This window comes from Heterocephalus glaber, unplaced genomic scaffold (genome assembly GCF_053883595.1).
Source record: "Heterocephalus glaber isolate CG9 unplaced genomic scaffold, H.glaber_assembly_v1.0 deba00001481, whole genome shotgun sequence".
In the NCBI taxonomy this organism is placed as follows: Eukaryota; Metazoa; Chordata; class Mammalia; order Rodentia; family Bathyergidae; genus Heterocephalus; species Heterocephalus glaber.
This window is the reverse complement of record NW_028258317.1, coordinates 58,421,930-58,440,372: the sequence shown is the minus strand read 5'-3', so window position 1 is coordinate 58,440,372 and position 18,443 is coordinate 58,421,930. Positions and strand designations below refer to the sequence as shown.

Below are 18,443 nucleotides of genomic sequence, written 5' to 3'. Positions count from 1 at the left end.
GTGAGTTCAAGGCCAGTGTGAACTACATAGTGAGATTCTATCTCAAAAAACCCCAATAATAATAATGATAACAACAATTATAGCAATTATAGTCTTAATAAAGTAAGTTTTGAAAACCTATGTGCTTAAGGGCTGGTGGCATGGCTCAGTGGCAAAATGATTGCCTAGCATATGCAAGATCCTGGGTTCCATCACCAGTACCCCAAAACAAAAACTCTATACGCTTATAGTATTCTGACTGAAACATTCTGCATGTGCATAAGCTCCACTGTACCAAAGAAACAAGGCAGGTGTATTCAATGATTTCCTCACACTAAGCAGTCTTACCTGTTGGTTCAGTTCAATATTTGGTTGAGTAAACAGCACTTCCACTATATCTGAAATTCAAATGGAAAAGAAATCTCTTAAGAATGAAAAGTAAAAGCCTGATAAAACTAGGCATAATTTTAAAAAAGGATTCTTCAGTAGAATCTTCAAGAAAAATCTTATAATAAATTTCTCAAAACTTATCTATAGAAAAACCTAAGAACCTGGAAAGCAGAATTATTTCAGGGGAAAAATTTTTCAGACAATGGCTTTTGTATTTTCATATGACATCTATTATAGGAATATTTTTACATTTGCTATAGCACAGTACTTATTATTCACATAACTAACTTAGGTTTATTGGCTAAAAGAAAATAGGCTTCTTTACGGAGAGTCACAGTTGTTCCCTTGGCTATGCTATTTAATTTGCTGGCTCTTGGTTTATTGTTGGGTTTATTTTTTACATTGTAGGGGAAGGTAGAAAGCTGTAGATTTTTGACCTGGATGAAATACGTCTAAAGTTCAATTTGTCATTATTACATTATAACATTAAAAGTATCAGCTTTCTCCTGAAACTAGCAGTTTGCATTAAATTTAAAGTGCAAATCATAAAAGTGTATCTTGGAAAAAGCTAAGGTAGAGAAGCTAAATTTGCCCTTTCCTCTTGTAAGATCAGATAGTAAGTTTGGTTTCCTATTACTGTTATTTTCTAGTAAGCTTTCTAAGCCTGAGAGAGGAAAGGAAGTTACTACTCTTTCAAGTGAGAGGTCCACGCAGTGAGGTTGACCAGCCCCACTGCACCCACAGTGTACAAAGCCTCCAGGAACAGTCTTTTGGCTGACGTTCTAAAGGATTTCAAAAGAATAGCCAACTTCTGTAAATCTGGCTGCCTTAGGTGGAACAATGTACAATGACAAACAAAACTTCATACCTTTGTGACCCCCATGACAAGCCCAGTACAAAGCAGTGCTTCCAGCTTTGTCCAGGCCATTAACACCCACTCGGTTGTCCAGACACTCCCTCAGCCAGCTCAAGTTGCCTGCAAGGGTTTTACATTTATAAAAATATAAGAAAAAGGCTTTTATTCTCTGTTTAGCTTTTAAATCAATTTCTCTTTCATAAATTTCCATTCCCAAAGAACTAATCAGAAGCAGGAAACAGTGAGAACACTGGCACAGATAACTCTTTGACACAAAGATAGGAGCAAAAAGCAGCTTTTAATGATGCTGGCAGCTTAGTGAGTGATTCCTGTCAGTCTCAAGAGCCTCGAATAGAAGTTTTCACTTCCTCATATACCTCTCTTTTACATCTATGAAGCTTAGTTCCATTGAAGTTTCCCAGGGAATATAGCAAGCAGGATTTATACAAAGCAGAGTAGTGGAGATGGGGACAGCAAAGAGTTCTGGCAGGACTTTCTGAGTGATACACTCCTCTGGTGACCAATTACAGAAGTTGTCGTGGCTATTCAGGTACATTCTGCAAAGAGCAGTTAACCCATAGCTGCCTAATAACACAATTAACCCATAGTTGCCCAATTCCACACAGAGGGGTAGTCTCCTCTCTCATTCCCCTCTTTAAGCCTCTGATTGAAGAGCTTCACCTTTTATATCAACTTTTACCATTTACATTGTTTTTTACCTTATCAAGGGTCCTAATTTGTCTCTGGTGTGAGACATAGTCAGGACTTCAAACTCCCAAGTGCTTTTTTTCTCTGAATTAAAGCAAATGAGTAGGGTACCATCCTTAGGCTTAGAGAACTTATATGTAGTCAAACTATGGATTCAGGGTCTTATGACCTCTCTTTATAAACATAATATGGAAAAGCAAAACAGTCACAAGAGAAGTTCCTGTCTGAGGGACACACAGGCAGAGGTCACAGTTGTTGGTTGCCCTGTGGGAATTATTCCCTTGAGCATCACTCCTGGAGTAGAAGAGATGAGACCCCCTAATAAAAGCAACCAATACCAGTAAAACATCTTACTCATAAAAGGAAGGTGAGGGCTAACGGACACCTCTTGCCCCAATTCCAGTCAGCTAGGGCAGTCTCAGCAAAGACTATGGCAAAAAGCAGGGAAAGAAATCCTAATACAGTTAAAAGCAAGGGATGACAGTTTATAACAGGTAGAAACAAAGGTATGTAGTCCTGTTCTGCCATGCATAGACTAGTCAGCCTCAGGAGTGACTAGAGCAGGGCTGATGTCTTCAGCTGACTTTGGCGTGGTTCCCCTCCAAGTCAAGATGATCTTGGTGTCGTTATGAGGGTCTCTGGAACACCTCCACTCTGGTGTTGCAGCCTTTAACCCGACTATGGTGGATCCGCATGGGGACTCCTTCCACTTGGACTGTCGTGGGGGTGGTCAAAATGACTGTTAGTGGACCCTTCCATTTGGCTTTAAGGCTGTCTTGTTGCCAATGTTTTATCTAAACTGAATCTCTTGGAGAGAAGGGGTGGAGTAGACTAGAAATGTTAACAGGAGCACTTTCTAAGGCCCAAGAGGCTATCTTCTGGGAGACCTTTCCTAGCTCAATCGTCTTCCCCCTTTTTTGGCCAACTATTGGAACTCATCTGATGAACATACCAGTTTTTTAAAAATTTCTTTCCCAACAGATCAGGGGATGGTGCATAGCATTTGACCTTAAACTTGTGGTCTTGGCTTCTTGGTTGGCTGTCATTGTCCATCTATTCCTTAGATCCTTTTTGATGTCATCTATAATGGACAACTGTGATCTCCTTGGGAGTCCATACAGGTTCTAGGAGCCAAAGTATGTTTTGGGGGCACTTAATTTTTTTGTCCCTTGTTGTAATCCTTTTTTTTTTCTATAGAGAGCACAACTGCATAACTGGCCCTTTATTTCCCAGTCTCAACTATGTGGTTACTCCTATCCATAAAGAAATCCAATTCAGGCCGTTGGAAAGGTTGGTCTCACAGATCTAGCCAGCTAGAATAAACCTATTCTATGGCCCCTTTACAATCATGTATGGGCCCTTCTAGCTAGGGAAGGAGGGTAGCTGGGTTTGGGTTGTTAGAGACTTTCACACTGATACAAGGATTTTCACAGAGCAAACACTGGTAATGGGTCAGACATGAATTGGTGAGCCAGTGGTGGCCTTTAGCATTTATAAGGGTGACTATAGCATACGGGACTCGAATTCGTAGGTCTTGGCCTAGAGAGAGTTTGTCAGCCTCTTTGGTCAAAAGAGCCATTGCGGCCAAAGCCCTTAGGCAAAGAGGCCACCTTTGTGTAACTCCATCTAGTTATCTGGACAAATAGGCCATTGGTCTTTCCCAGGAACCATGGGTTTGGACTAGTAACACTACTGTGGTCTTCTTTTGTTTGGTCACATAGAGAGTGAAAGCCTTGTTTAGGTCAGAGAAACCTAGTGATGGAGCTTTCTGAAGCTTTTCTTCGAGAACACTGAAAGTGGTTTGCTGCTTTTGTTTTTTTTTAGGTTGGGGGCTCTTTTATTTTCCCTCACTTTGTGGTTTCATAGAGGGGATGGCTAGGATGGCACAGTTGGGAATCCATATCTTATAAAAGCCTGATGTTCTCAAGAACTCTAACAATTATCTTTTGTTTACATTCCAGGCTAATTTTGGATTAAGTCCAAATCCCCTTGGGGACCATCTGAATTGGCCAGTCATGGAGCCTCAATTTTTCTTCCCAGGGGACAGTCAGGGCCAGGATCAACCACAGAAGTGGCAGTTCAAAGTGCATTTTTCTGTCCATAAAATCAATTTTGGTCCTTAACTTGGCCAACAAATCCCTCCCTAACAGGGGAACTAGACAGTCAGAACTGATGGACCACCTTTTGGCCCTCCTATTTTGCAAATCCGCAACTGGCAAAAGCTGATGCCTTAGTTTACCTTGTGCCCCCCTTGATATCAACCGTCTTATGGCTGAGAGGCCCAGTGGGGAATATCACAGCCAAGTGCTTTGTTCCCATATCAATTAAGTCTGGGGAATTCCAGTCCTATGAGGCCTCATGGAAGAAGTGGAGCACTGGGCGGGGACGACAAGCAGGCACTGGGAATTTGGGGCCAAACCAGAGGTCAGACCGGATATGCAGTGGAATCAAAATGGAGGGAGACTCTGAGGCTGTAGCTGGCATGGGGCCATCCTGGAACTGACTCTGGAGGTGTCAAGGGTCCTGGAGCTGGGGCTGGTCTGTTGTCCATAATTGGGGGGCTGGTCTGGGAGCAGGAGGCTTAATACATCTAAGGTTGAATTATCTGGATCGCCTCTCCAAAAAATGGGGGGAGTTTTAGCAGGTCTTTGCCTGTTTGGACCAGCTATTGTGGTGACCAGAACTTGGGAAAGGGGCTTCCTCAGCCAAGAGGGTGGACAAAGAACAAGCTGTAACCCTGAATCCACATAAAGGAACTGATCTGGGTGCTTGGAGCTTTCTGTCATAACCTCAAAACCTGTCACACTTTCTGGACTAAGGTTTTTTTTAAAATGGGCCTTGTGGGGGCATCCAACCTGAAAGGATGGCCATTCTATCTCATAAAGGGTTTTGAGTTTCCCTGGAATAAGTTTTTGACCATAATCTCCAGTAAATCCCTTCTCAAAGTTTTTCTTTTTTTATCATGATCACTACAGGAGTGTTTTTACTATGGTTCCTTCCCATAGTTTTTCCTCCCACAGAAATGAACAACAAATGACATCAATTGCTTCGTCCATCACTGGCCAGTCTCCGCTCAGAAATATTTCAGGCCCCTCTTAGCACTGGCAGGCCAGTGATCCTGATTATCATCACAGTGCTTCCCTAAGCTGTATGAAGTGGCCCTGGACCTGTGGTTCAGGACTCCACACTCAATTCGGCTCTGTGCACCCTGAGCAGAGTCAGGAATGTGATATCCATCTCATTCACACATACGCACTCACAGATTCAACCTAACACATACTCCCACCTGCCAACAGTGGTGGCCAAACCCGTCTTCTGGCGGCCTAAAGTGTTCCGGTTTCACTGCAGTTCCGCAGCTAGTTGGGGAATGCAGAGAGTGATCAATCCTCTTTTGGAGACTCGTCCTTGGGTCTCCTCCTCAAAGCAGAGCCCCTCAACCTTACTGTGATTCAGAAGTCTGCCAAATGCCATTTGGTCCTCTCTGAGTGAGCCGTCCTCAGGCAGACAGCTGGGGTGTCTCAGCCGGTCGTACAGGGAGACTCCCACAGGACAGGAAATATTCTATCAGTGAGCCCTCAGCAGGACCTTGTCGTCCAGCCAGCTGAGCTCCCCTGCTCTGCACATGGGGGAGGCAATCTGCCACAAGTGATTGTGCCGGGCCTCAGAGCTTCCCAGCCAATGTACCAAATGAAGCAGCAAACAGAGAGGACCATGGCACAGATAACTCTTTTAACACAAAGACAGGAGCAAAAAGCGGCTTTTAATGATGCCAGCAGCTCATCGAGTGACTCCTGTCAATCTCAAGAGCCCCGAATAGAATTTTGCACTTCCTTATATACCTCTTTTTACATCCATGAAGCTTAATTCCACTGGAGTTTCCCAGGGAATATAGCAAGCAGGATTTATACAAAGCAGAGCAGCAGAGAGAAGAGCAAAGAGTTTTGGCAGGACTTTCTGAGTCTGTTACACTACTCTGGTGACAGATTACAGAAGTTACCATGGCTACTCAGGTACATTCTACAAAGAGCAATTAACCTAACCTACAGTCGTCTAATAACACGGTTAACCCATAGTTGCCCAATTCCACATGGAGGGGTAGTGTCTGCTCTCAAATCAGCAGGTCTAACATTAAGACCTCCCCACGAATGCATTTATTATGGTACATTTTGATTCCTAGCTCATTAATGGAAAGCATTAACATCAATTTTTAATGGCAGGTTTATGGGAAGGGTTGCCTAAATGGGCCCATTTCAGGTATTTATATATATTGATATAGATATATTTTTTAAATTCTAGAACTTAGGAAGAAAAACAGTCAAACTTAAGTTTTTAAATAGAAACAATTCCTATTCATATTTAAAGTGCATTTTCAGTTCTTGCAAGAGAAACACTAATAACCTACTCAAAGCTACCTCTGTTATACTATTAATTTAAAATCCTCAAGCTAATGCTCCAAGTAATTTCTAAAGAATGTTGTTTTTAAGTGTCAGTTTAATAATGCTAAACAAATTAATTTCCTTTTGCACATTCACATTTCAAAAAAATCAATATCAGTATGAAATGGAGCTCGCTGAGGCTTTATAGACACACCCCGGGATCTCCAGCAGGGTTCCCAACAGCAGTGCAACTGGCCTTTGGGGCTGGAGGTGCTGCTGTGGGCCCTATGCAATGTAGGAGGTTTTCCAACATCTCTGGCCCATGCTCGAAAGATGGCAGCCAGACACATTCACAAAGTCTCCAGATACTGCCAAATATGGCCAGGACTAATGGGGAAGGGTCACTGCTAGTTGCAAACCACTGATCTACTGAAGAAATCTTGGACACGGTCCAAGACAAGACACAGTCCCAGACTGATCCTTCTTGGTCACTCCCTCTCCCACCAAAACCTTGCCACACAAACACTCTTCTCAGTTCTGTGCCCCAAGATGCCTCCACTCTCTTGCCCCCCCATTACTCACTCTGGCCACTGTGGCTGTTTACTTTGAACACTTCATTTGCTCTGCTTTTATTTTTTTTAGTACTGGAGACTGAACCCAGGGCCTTTACACTGAGCTGTATCCCAAGCCCTTTTTAAATTTTTATGTCGAGACACGGTCTTGCTTAGTTGCTCAACTGCCCAGGGTCCCGGAGTGCTGGGGTTATAGGCATGCACCATCCTATACCTATTTTAATGACCTGTTACACACATCTCTTCCCCGTCTGACTCTGAGCCTTCATGGTTACAGACCACGTCTCTCCATTTGCCTATGCCCACCACAGAGTAGGTCTAATACTCGAAACCATTTGTTGACTGCTACATTTTAGAATTAAAATCACAGTCTTCTAGGGTGACAAAAATCAGTGCAAAGACTGCCTCTGGAGATTAAGTGGAAAGGTATAGGAGGGAATCTTCTGGGATGATGAAAGTGTTTGGATCTTAATCTGGATGTTAGTTCTGTGGGTGCATGTACCTGTCAAAACTCACCAAGCTATATCAAGTTTGTGCGTTTTGCTATATTACATCTCTCAAGCAAAATGAATCACATGCTCTTTGGTCTTGGTGGCACAAGCAAGATGACAAAGTGAATGAACATCATTGTTTGGAAAGCGTAATAAGACACACGTGTTACCGCTGTGACACGAAGGCCTACCACCTTCAGAAGTCAACCTGTGGTAAATGTGGCTACCCTACCAAGCTCAAAAGAAAGTGTAACTGGAGTGCAAAGGCTAAAATGTGAATGAGGCACCTAAAGATTGTGTATCACAGATACAGGCACAGATTTCATGAAGGAACAACACCTAAACCTAAGAAAACAGCTGCTGCAGCATCCAGTTCATCTTGAGAATTTCAATGATTACTCAAAATAAATGCTTTGGTTTTAAAAGATTTTAAAAAATCACACGTACCTCTTTTGGCAGCTTCATGCAATGGATTGTCAATAGATTCTGCCTGCTCAGCCACTAGATTGAAAATAAAAGTACAAGGCCAACATTGAGAACTCTCAAGTGACCTGCTGAAGCCACTCATGCCCCATGGGTCCCCCAGATTCATGAGTGCCAGAAACTTGTCAAGACAGCTTCTCATACTTAGCATGGATTAAAAAATAACATAAAATAAAACTGATAGTGCCTACTTTAAAGAGGAGCTCAATTATGTGTTAAATGAAACCAAGTCAAATAATAACACAGTAACACATAATTAACTAGAAGTATAAACAAAAGAAAACAGCAATTAACTGGAAATATAAACAATACCAAGCAGATTCATGGCCCATACTTCATGAACGAACCCACTCCCAAAAATGCAAAAGACAGCAGCCCATGTCCAAATTCCTATTCCCTTGTGTATGTGCAAGTGGGAGCAAGGGGAAAGTTTTGCTTCCTGTATTCAGAAAGGACAATCAGCAGACCTACCTGTCTTTAAAGGTATGTTCACTGTGGTCTTAGAAAGAGTGAGAATGACCAAAGGAAGCCTGTGGTTCAAGGACTGTGGGACCATCCCCTCCCACCATCAAAGGGCTGTAACAGGACACAGATTCCAAGCAGCAGAAGCACATTTTCCACCCATAATGTTTATGATCAAGACAGGAAATGGAGTGCACCCACTGTAAAGGTATGTTTGAGACTTCAAAGGTTTACAGGAGTGTAGAAATGTTTAAAGTGTTTAATTTTATTAAAGAACAGTACCACCCTAGACCAGAGTGAGTAGGACTCCTATGCAGGGCCCAGGCCATAGCCCTGACCCCTACATCTTCCCTTGACATTTTCTAAGTCCTTCTCCAGTGCTTGAAATTGGAGCCTGATCCCAACTCTATCAGTCCAATGATTCATGTAATGCTAAACTCTAAAGGGATCCTCCATGTAACCAGACAAATTCAACTCTTTCATTAAGCAGATGAGAACAATGAATCCCACAGGTAGCACTCAGATGTCTTAACTAAGGTGTACCCTGTTAGTAAGAATCTCAAAGCTGTGCTTAACAGTCCTGTGCTCTTTGGATGTTGCTGATTTGTACTTATATATTTTTAAAGGTTGTTTCGCCCTCTTCCAGCTAGAAGCAGCTTCATGGCAGAAGCCACGTGTCAGTGCTCAAGTGCCCCAAACTGCTGTGACAAGCATTTCATGAACTTCCCTGCCTCGACATGAATTAATAGGGTAGGATTTCTTCATTCCAAATGAAAGGGCTAGTCTCAGAAACAATCTGTGAGATTCAGGTTAACAGCATTAAAAAAAAAATGTATTAACAGCTGAATAAACAAAATCCATTAGCATTTCCCTAAAAAACTTGGGTTTTTTTCAAGAATGCTACAATGCATTCTCTTAAGCCAAGGAGTTGGGCTCAAGAACATCTGGTGTTCATGGCCATTTTACTAACAGGAGACTCGTGGAGTGGAAAATGTCCTAGACTGGCAATGACTCCATTGATTTCCCAGTCCAAGCTACAAGCAGAAAAGCCTCAAGAACCAGATAACTGGAAACAAACACAATATAGCTAAAGAAAGCCACTCCAGACAGAGGCACTTACCATAGTTACTTGGAATTAGTCCTGTCTTGCCTTTGGCGGTTCCTTTCCACCAATTGCTATCACTCTGGTGAAAGAAGATTTAAATTAAGTAGTGCCAAGTCCAGTTTGCATTCAATCACTTTCAAAACCGTCTGGCTCAAAGAGGGTACCTGTTCTACAACACGTCTACCAGCCTTGCCCACTTTTGTCTCTCAAGCCCCTCACATCCCGGCTCAAGACCTCTATTTCCCTTGTCACTAAATTACAAGTATCCAGCACCCAGCTGTAACAAATCAAGTATACTGCATCATAGAGCTTTCAACAGTCAAACAAATGAGAGATACCACAAAAGAAAAGGAAATATCATGTTAGTTTAGACTAATTAGAGGACTGTTTTTGTCTCGAGTTCAATTTCTCTTACGTTGAGGTACTTGTTTTGAGGGGTTTTCTAAAGATCTGTTTATTTTGTAAAGATCACCTTTATTTTCCCTTAATTTGCCATGGGCAAATTTTATCATAGAAAAATTATATAAAACCTATACAAAAATAGAACGAACAAGCCAGGGATTTAGCTCAGCAGTTCCAGTGCCTGCCTCGCAAGCGCAAGGTTCCCAGTTCGATCCCTGATACCCAAAAAAAATAGAATGACCAATATAATAAACTACTTCCCAACTATATGAATCATTTACTCCCACTCAATAGTGTTTCAAATGTAACCTCTAACCACAAACTCCCCTCACTCTAAGGTTATTCTGAAATAAATTCTAGATATTTCACCTGTAAATATATCAGTATGTAACAATGAAAGGATTTTTTCAAAGACCACTGTAATGCATTATCACAGCTGAAAATTTTCTTAAAAATAATTTCCTAATATTATCAAATGTGTAGGTCAATAATCAAATTTCCCAGTTGCCCCATAATTTGAGATCCCAAATATGACTAACATGCCTCTTACATCTCTTTTAGTTACAGGTTTCCCTTCTATTCTTTTTTAACCTCTTGCAATATGTTTGTTGAAGAAACCCATTTGTCCTGTAGAGTTGTAGCAGTCTGGATCTTGCCTGCTGCATACCTGTGTTATCATGAAACACCTTCCCCAGTTCCCTGTATCGCCCATGAAGTGGCAGGTAGTTCTAGAGGCTTAATTAGATTTTAGCTTCACATTTTTTTGGCAAGGCTATTTCACAGGTAGAATTGATTTCTTCCACCAGAAAACGGGCCATGTGTGATGGCCTCTGATTTTGGAATGTTAGTTACCACTGATGATCATTGTCTCCATCCATTATTTCATACGGGCTGCAAAGTGGTGACAGCCTACCACTCTTTCCTCATTCAAATAACTAGCATATCTCTTTAATGAGAAACTTTCCCTCATCAACTCTCAGAATACTCACTGACAAACTGCATAGAGAAAAGGTAGAAAGATGTGATTCCTTCCCTATTGGTTGTCAGGATAAAAAGTTGGTTCCCTAGCATTCTTTCATGCTTACCAATGGTATCGGTTTTGAGAAACATCAGGACTTTTAATGTGTTGCAATCCTTGGGAGCTGTTGCCCTAACTGATGCTCAAACTGTCCTGTCAAGGCCACAGGAAGAGTCAGTCTCCTGTTAGCTCCTGAGTCCTGCTAGCATATCCCTCTTAGTCCTCAGGAGTTTCTTCTTTTCCAGTAATGTATTCTGGGTTTATTCTGTACCTTTGCTGCTCCAGACCTCGTCCTAGACATTTCTCAAAGGACCTTTATTTCTTTTAATGTGAATTAATATCATTGGGTTGGTCATTTTTTAGAGTCTGAATAATAGAGTATGAAAGATTTTTGCTTGTTTTAAGATAAAATACAACACATACCCAAATCAAATGAAGGACTCTCGATTTCTACCCAACCTCACTGATACTACATCTGCATCTCCTGCCTTCCATGCTGAACACCCTGTTGGTCAACATCACTGATCTAATGACTCATTTGTTCTCAACCACAATGTTCACACAACAGTCTCAGAAATAGCAAACAACACTTCTCCGACTAGATCATGATTTAAAAGTTTTGCGCTTTTTTCCCCTGGCAGCTCTTTTTGCCCTTTATAGATCTTGTACTAGGAATTAGTCAAACTGCTGAGAGTTAAAGTCACTTGGCCCACTTCCTCTCTGTGTCTTGCCAAATTTATTAGGATATTATTAAGGCCATTTGATTTGTTCTGCTTTTAATTTTTATGAATTCTCTACTATATAATTTTACAACTATGTAAAAGTTTATACAATTCCAAAGTCAAATCTTCAAAATATAATTTTCTTAAAAAGTCTATTTCTATGTTCCCTGTGCCCTACTTCCCTTCCTCCACATAGACAGTACTATTTTTTAAAAATGTTGATTCACCTTTTCATTTTTTATTTTAAATCACAGAGAACACAGTTATATATATTCTCTTACCCTTCCTTAGGTAAGTAAAGGGATACCACATGCATTTTTCACCTTGCTGATTTTTCACTTTACACACTACACAGTAGAACAGAAATATTCATCACTCCATGTAACTGCATAATATTCTGTATTTGGCTACACCAAAGGCTAGTCAACTATTTTCCTAGTGATGAACAAAAGGGATACTTTCAAACTTGTGCTACTAAAAACTGAGCCAAAATCACTGGACTTCTACATATGTATTTCCATGTATGTACCCATTTAAATAACTTACAATGCTGTATTTAAAATAGTGTTACATTGTATCTCTCTAGCACACATGTAATATTAAAGTGTTAGTTGGACTTACCATGTCAGTAATGTAGATAATATCTCCTTCCTCGAAGTATAATTCATCTGGCTTTAAAAAAAAAAGTTTGACTCCATGTGATTTTTTGTGAATTAGAATATAATGATTTCTTTTATTATGTAATTATAAATCCTAAAGTATCCTTACACACAATGTGGAATTTTTTTTTAACTGGGGATTGGAACCCAGTGCTTTCACACTGAGCTACATCCCCACCCTTTTTTTTTTTTTCTATTTTTTACTTTAAGACGGGGTCTCACCAAGTCCCTAAACTGAGCAAGCTGGGCTTAAACTGGTAATCCTGCCTCAGCCTCCCGGGGTGCTGGGAACAGAAGCATACACCACCACATCCAACTAAATCAGTATGTAAGCCACATAACAAAATGTTATCAACAAATTAATTTACGAATAGAAAGTTAAATTGTTCCCGCAATGAACTTCAAATTACTATATAACAAAGAATCATTCCTCACACAAATGTATTTTATATTCTTATATAAAACAAGGAATTTTATATCAAAATAGGATTCTAATAAATTATTGCTTATAGAAATTGCAAAAGATGACATATGCTTATTCTTAAAAAGATAAGTGTCTAGACTATCATGAAAAATACCAACATCTGCTGTTCGCTTATTTTGAGAAAACCATTGCCCTCCCTCGATATGAAGCAGTTCCTCAGATTTTTCAGACTATAAGCAGCTCTCCTGGGTTGGCTATTTACATAGCCCATATGCGCTCTGGCCTGTATCAGCCAAATGTCCTACAAACCCTCTGAACAAAACTAGCACTTTAACTTGACATCTCCTCCCCATCCATAGATAACACCTACCACGGTTTTCTGAGTAAATAGGACAATGCGCCTAGTGAGAGTGAATTGCAGATCATCAGGCTGAGTGGAAAATGTAGGGCACAAAATTTCAGGCAGGATAAGAGCACAACTATGCATAAAATATGAAAATATGCATAGAAAATTTTCTATCATGATCAAGTATTAGTTTGATAATATCAGTGGGGAAAATACTTTTTTAAATGATTCTGATACTTCAGTTATTATTCCATACAAATAAAAATTATACTAGTGAAATAAATTATTTCATCTATTCATTTTCCCTTTGCTTGCCTCCTCTCAATAGCAGAGTAGGCCAAATACATATGACTTTGTAGTAGTAATTTATTTCATTTCAAGGCTGATCCATATTATTATTACAATCATTTCCCCCTGAATATAAATGAAGGCTATATCAACTACATGTTTTAAGCAACCAGAATACATGAATATTTAGATGCAAGATACATTCAATTATAAAGGTTAGTAAATGATGATTAGTAATATTGCCCAAAATGGCTGAATTCTTTTAAAAGGTAACTTCCTAAAAGCTTTTGTTCTATTTACATTTTGATTTAGAAAGCAGACTTACACATAGCGCAAGGTACACAAAATTAGTTAATGACTTGGGTTTTAATTTTACTTGAAATAAATATTTAGGAGAAAATAAAAACCTTGAAGATTTTCTCTAATCTGTCTCTAAAATATTTTGATGATCAATGATCAATATTATGAACAAAACGAGAGGGATATAGAAAGTGATCAGGGAGACAAACTATTTCCTTTGGTATTTGCTGAAAACTCAATCACTCTCAGAGGCAATTTTAACACAATCTGACTCTTCAAGCCTTAGGCAAGGGGAAGATGTTGAAAGGAGAAGGGTGTAAGAAAGAAATGAGGATACATGTGAACTGCAGCTTTTTTCTAGGAGCTCTGTATTTCTTGGAGTTTTGTAAGGGTGAACTCTTAAAGAGCACTTCCCATCTTAGAGGTCTCCCAGGCCACTAACTTTGTACATGCCCCTTTATGTCTTATAATGCAGTGTCCCCAACCCCCAGTCTGCAGTCCATTAGGAACCTGGCCACACAGCAGGAGATGGGCATCAAGGGAGGGAAGCTCCACCTGTGTGCCTGTGTTTACAGCAGCTGCTCCCCATCATCTGCATCACCGCCTGAGCTCCGCCTGCTGTCGGGCAGCTGCAGCCTTAGATTCTCATAGGAGCGTGAACCCTACTGTGAACTGCTCACTCGTGAGATCTAGGTTGTGTGTTCCTCTGCATCACCCTGAAACTCCTACCCCAGTCAATGGAAAAAATTGTATTCCAGAAACAAGTGCAGGTGCCAAAAGATTAGAAACCACTGTATAATGGAGGTTCCTCAATCAGTACTTTCAGAAGTTAAGGAGTTATCATTCTCTATAGTTTTAGTCTCCTCCTAAAATTCCAAGTCAATTCTGCTTAAATTTTCACTTTAAATAAGATTACTCACCCTTGAAACAAGAAGATATTATGAAAAGTTACCAAACCAATACAAAAGTGCATTCAGGCACACATGCACACATACAAAATCCCAGTGATTAGTCTTTCTTGTGAAGTAAGTAATAAAGTAGTTGTTGCATAACACCATGACTATACTAAACATCACTGAACTTCGTAAATAGGGAAGGGTGGAGGGGGTGAAGGGAGGGCTAGGAATGGGGAAAAAATAAGAACCAAGATGCATTATGTAAAGGTACAATTCCCAATGAGAAATGTAACTGTGTTGTATACCTACCATGTACCAATAAAAGAATTTAATGAAGTGCAAAAAAAAAAAAATCACTGAAATAGTTGCTTGAAAATGATTAATTTTACATTATGTAAATTTTACCTACTTTTTAAAAGTAAAATCAAAGCCAGTTAAAAGTCCTAGCATCTTTTCAGCTACATTTGTCCTTTGTGGTTTGGTAAAGTGCATCATTTGGAAAATGCCACTAAGTCCAGTCATTTCAATACTTCTCCGTGCTGATTCAGTTCTTAAGTTAATGACCCCTGTGCAACAGTGGTGTCCGCCACAAGCCACCATTAGGTCAGGCTTGTTTTTCAGCTGAGACAACAACAGGCGGTCGATTCCAGTAGAAAAAGGCTTCTCTCTTTTTAATACTAAGAAACAACAGTGGACAGTTTATTGTCTTTTGATCAATAGTTCCCAGAGGCAAATCCCACTACCCGTAAAATAATTTCTTCCAAACAAACTAGGAATGTTTTTTTCTAACATGGCTAAGGAAGTAGTCCATCAAATTCTTCAGCCTGCTGGAGGCAATATAAGGTAATTTCATGATTATAAAATCACATTTTTGCCTACGTAGTCACGCTACCCATTAAGAAACCACCAACAGGACACTTGGCATAAATCGTTCAGTGAGGACATACTTTTGAAATCTTGGCATTATATTCATGGAATAAATATGAAAAAATATTGAGTGAGTGAAGTAAGCACATCTCTATTTCTAGCTCGTTCTTTGGTTTTTAACCACATTCCTCTTTCCTCTCTCCTTGAAGAACCACAAGGTATGAGGACAAGTATGCAGAGGCATTATAATGCTGAATACAAGCCGGTAACCTATTCCTATTCCCAGTCCATATATTCTTGGTAACATGATTCCCAGGAAATTAATTTGGTTAGCTTATGCAAATATATATTTTATGCAAAATTTAGAAATGGTGTGATATCCTTTTGAAATTTCAGATTTGACCACCTCAAGTTCCAGAAACTAATAAAATAAATAAATTGTTTACAGTACTTATTATGTGTCAGATACTTGTCTGGGCATTTACAAATATTAATTTAATCCTCACCAACAACACTATGATGTGGTGTTATTCTTATTGCCATATGCTAGATGAGAAGCTGGCCCAAGGCCATAAGGTAGGTATTTGCCAGAACATGGTCTTAATCTGTGACAGTCAGACTATGGAGCTTCCGATTTTAAACCCCACCAATACTTTCTCTACGCAAAAGCATCAGGCATAGCCATTATTGATCATCATGTGTCATGACCAAGTTATAAGCTGTTGGCCTTGGAAATATGATACTGCTTACCCTGTCCCTGCCCCAGTAAGGCAGTGCAACAAAACCAGTAGCGGCAGCTTTAACTTGCAAGGTGCACTTGGCCTCATTTGGTCCTTGCAGCAACCCACTAGGCAGGGCTGGGCCACAGAGATAATCTCTATTTTATACCCAGATCTAGAAAAGTTAAAAGAATCTGTACAGATGAAAGTGGGGAGCAGGGCTGGGCTCTGTCTGACCTCAGCCTGTGGATTCCCGTTCTTAAGCTCTTTCCTCCACTCATGGTGCTATAAAACCCAGCAAAGCCAGGCAAACCTTACATGCAGGGCAGGCCAGGGCAGAGCAGGCCAGGGCAGGGCAGAATAGGGTCCTGCCTGTTTCTCTTTGGAAATCAATACTGTCCCAGCCTAGGGAGAGGGTGCTCTCTCCACACTGATGCGTCATCACACTGGTCTTTCCAGTCCAATTCCTCTGTGTGACAGTTTATTGGACTGTGATTTGGGAGAGAAATAAGAAACAAACAGGGCTGGGTGATGGCAGGACTTTTCTTAATCAAAACAGGTGAGAAATGGGCTGGCAGGAAGAACCAGGAGCCGCCTCCTGTTCTACCTCTCCCGTGGATCACCTAGTCAGGTTCATTGCTATCTCCTGGGGTTGGAACCAAAGCTAAAAAAAAGGATCTAGGCTTCTGCAGGGCACTGCCTCATTGACAAAGGTCCCTCAGCACCCCGCTCAGTCCTTAGATATGGCCTGTTCCCCATGACTTTGAGGAAGCCGAGTCAGTTTAGGCCATGCCATGGTACATCTGTCCATCCACAGAAGAGGGCTGTGGTCACTGAGGAGAGAGCCCAAGGGGAGCTCCAGCACTGTCCAACAGAAATTCTCATGCAGAAGCAAATGCAAATGAACCTGGCTCTGGGACAATATTAAAAATGTAACAACCAGTACAACGTGGGCATGTCACAGGTGAGGAAGGCCTAAGGGAGCTGGGGGCTACCTGTTCCACCAGACCCCTCCAACACCTGGACTGAAGAAGGGAGAAGGGGGAGGAGTGTGGGCCGGTCAATATAGACCACTGTCTAGGATCCATGGGACTGGAACTATTAAAACATTCAGCCACACTTTAAATGTACAACCTTTAAAAAATAAAACCCTAATGTATTAAATGTGTATTTCTCCTTTTACAATCAATAATAACTATTTTTTTAAGCACTGGAAAAACTCTATCTCAGAATTATAGATAAATTAATCAATATATTAACCTATCAAAAATGTCTGTGAAATATCTATTAATATAGAAACTACTAAGCTGCGCATGATGGTGCATGCCTGTAATCCCAGCACTCAGGGAGTCAAAGCAGGAGGATTGCTGTGAGTTTGAGGCCAGCCTGGGCTATGTAGTGAGTTCAAGGCCAGCCTAAGCTATGCTGAGACCCCTGCACAAAAAAGAAAAAAAAAAAAAACACAAGAATAAGAAGTAGAAAGAAACCTCTTCCAACAAGAACAATTATTCCTTGATTATAATAGCTTTAGATATCGCTTCACTTAATGCTCACATAAATCCTAAGAGTTTATTATTGCTACTCTCACTGTATAGCTGAGAACACTGAAACAGAGAGGTCAAAGACTTTCCTCCGGGTCACACAGCTGCTAAAGAGGCCGAATGGGTCGTAAAGCCTAGTGTAGGGTCTGTGCTCCTGTGTTCAATGCTTCCCTAGACACTATGCCACGAGCAGGACTGCAACACCAAATGCTGAAGTTCAGAGCGGTAAGAGAAGTGTTTGTAGAGGAGGAAGTCGTTCATTTGGGCTTAGAGGGGGCAACACCATGGTCCAGAAATGGTTCAGAGATAGGTCCTACTGTGGGTCAGATTTCACCTGGAGAATCCAAGCAGAGGAAGGAGCACAGCACAGTGGCTGAAAAGGGGAGGCTGGACCACAGAGGACCACATCTGAAGTTAAAGAAGGATCTGACTCAGGCAGTGGGACCAAAGCCACAAGCAGGAACATCAGTGTAACAGAAAATGCAGATCCAATGGAGAAGCTATATGCTGGAAGGGAATGAAACACAGGGTTAGAAGGAGCCAAAGGAGGAAGAGGTGGCCAGTGAGAAAGGACAAAGGTGATGCCAACTAAGGACACTGAGTGGAGTGCAGAGTGCAGTCACCTCAAGTCTCAAAACTCAGTAAATGCAGGTCCCATTCTGGAGTGAAGGAGGCAGCAGAGAAGAGTCAACTCATTGAGCGGCCCAGGAGGGCAGCTGATGACACATGCCCTCCCCAACTCCTATCTTCCTCAGGGGACAAGCAACCCAGGAAACAGGTAAGAACGAGATGATGACCCTTCCTGTGAGCAGGAGTTAAAAACATCTTCTGGGCCTCAC

The 18,443-nt window shown here is 41.0% G+C and overlaps 1 protein-coding gene and 1 pseudogene across 1 annotated transcript in view; one reads left to right on the top strand and one right to left on the bottom strand.

Annotated features, from left to right (window-relative positions):
• Positions 1 to 18,443, bottom strand: part of Ostf1 (osteoclast stimulating factor 1) — a 58,801-nt gene that overhangs the window by 14,961 nt on the left and 25,397 nt on the right. Inside the window, exons 3-7 of the mRNA XM_004862528.3 lie at positions 12,186 to 12,236; positions 9,438 to 9,501; positions 7,820 to 7,873; positions 1,238 to 1,345; positions 328 to 377 (exon numbers count right to left, since the gene is read on the bottom strand). Of these exons, the coding sequence (XP_004862585.1) occupies positions 328 to 377; positions 1,238 to 1,345; positions 7,820 to 7,873; positions 9,438 to 9,501; positions 12,186 to 12,236 (327 nt within the window). The remainder of the gene's footprint in view (positions 1 to 327; positions 378 to 1,237; positions 1,346 to 7,819; positions 7,874 to 9,437; positions 9,502 to 12,185; positions 12,237 to 18,443) is intronic.
• Positions 3,392 to 7,755, top strand: LOC106010873 (large ribosomal subunit protein eL37-like; annotated as a pseudogene).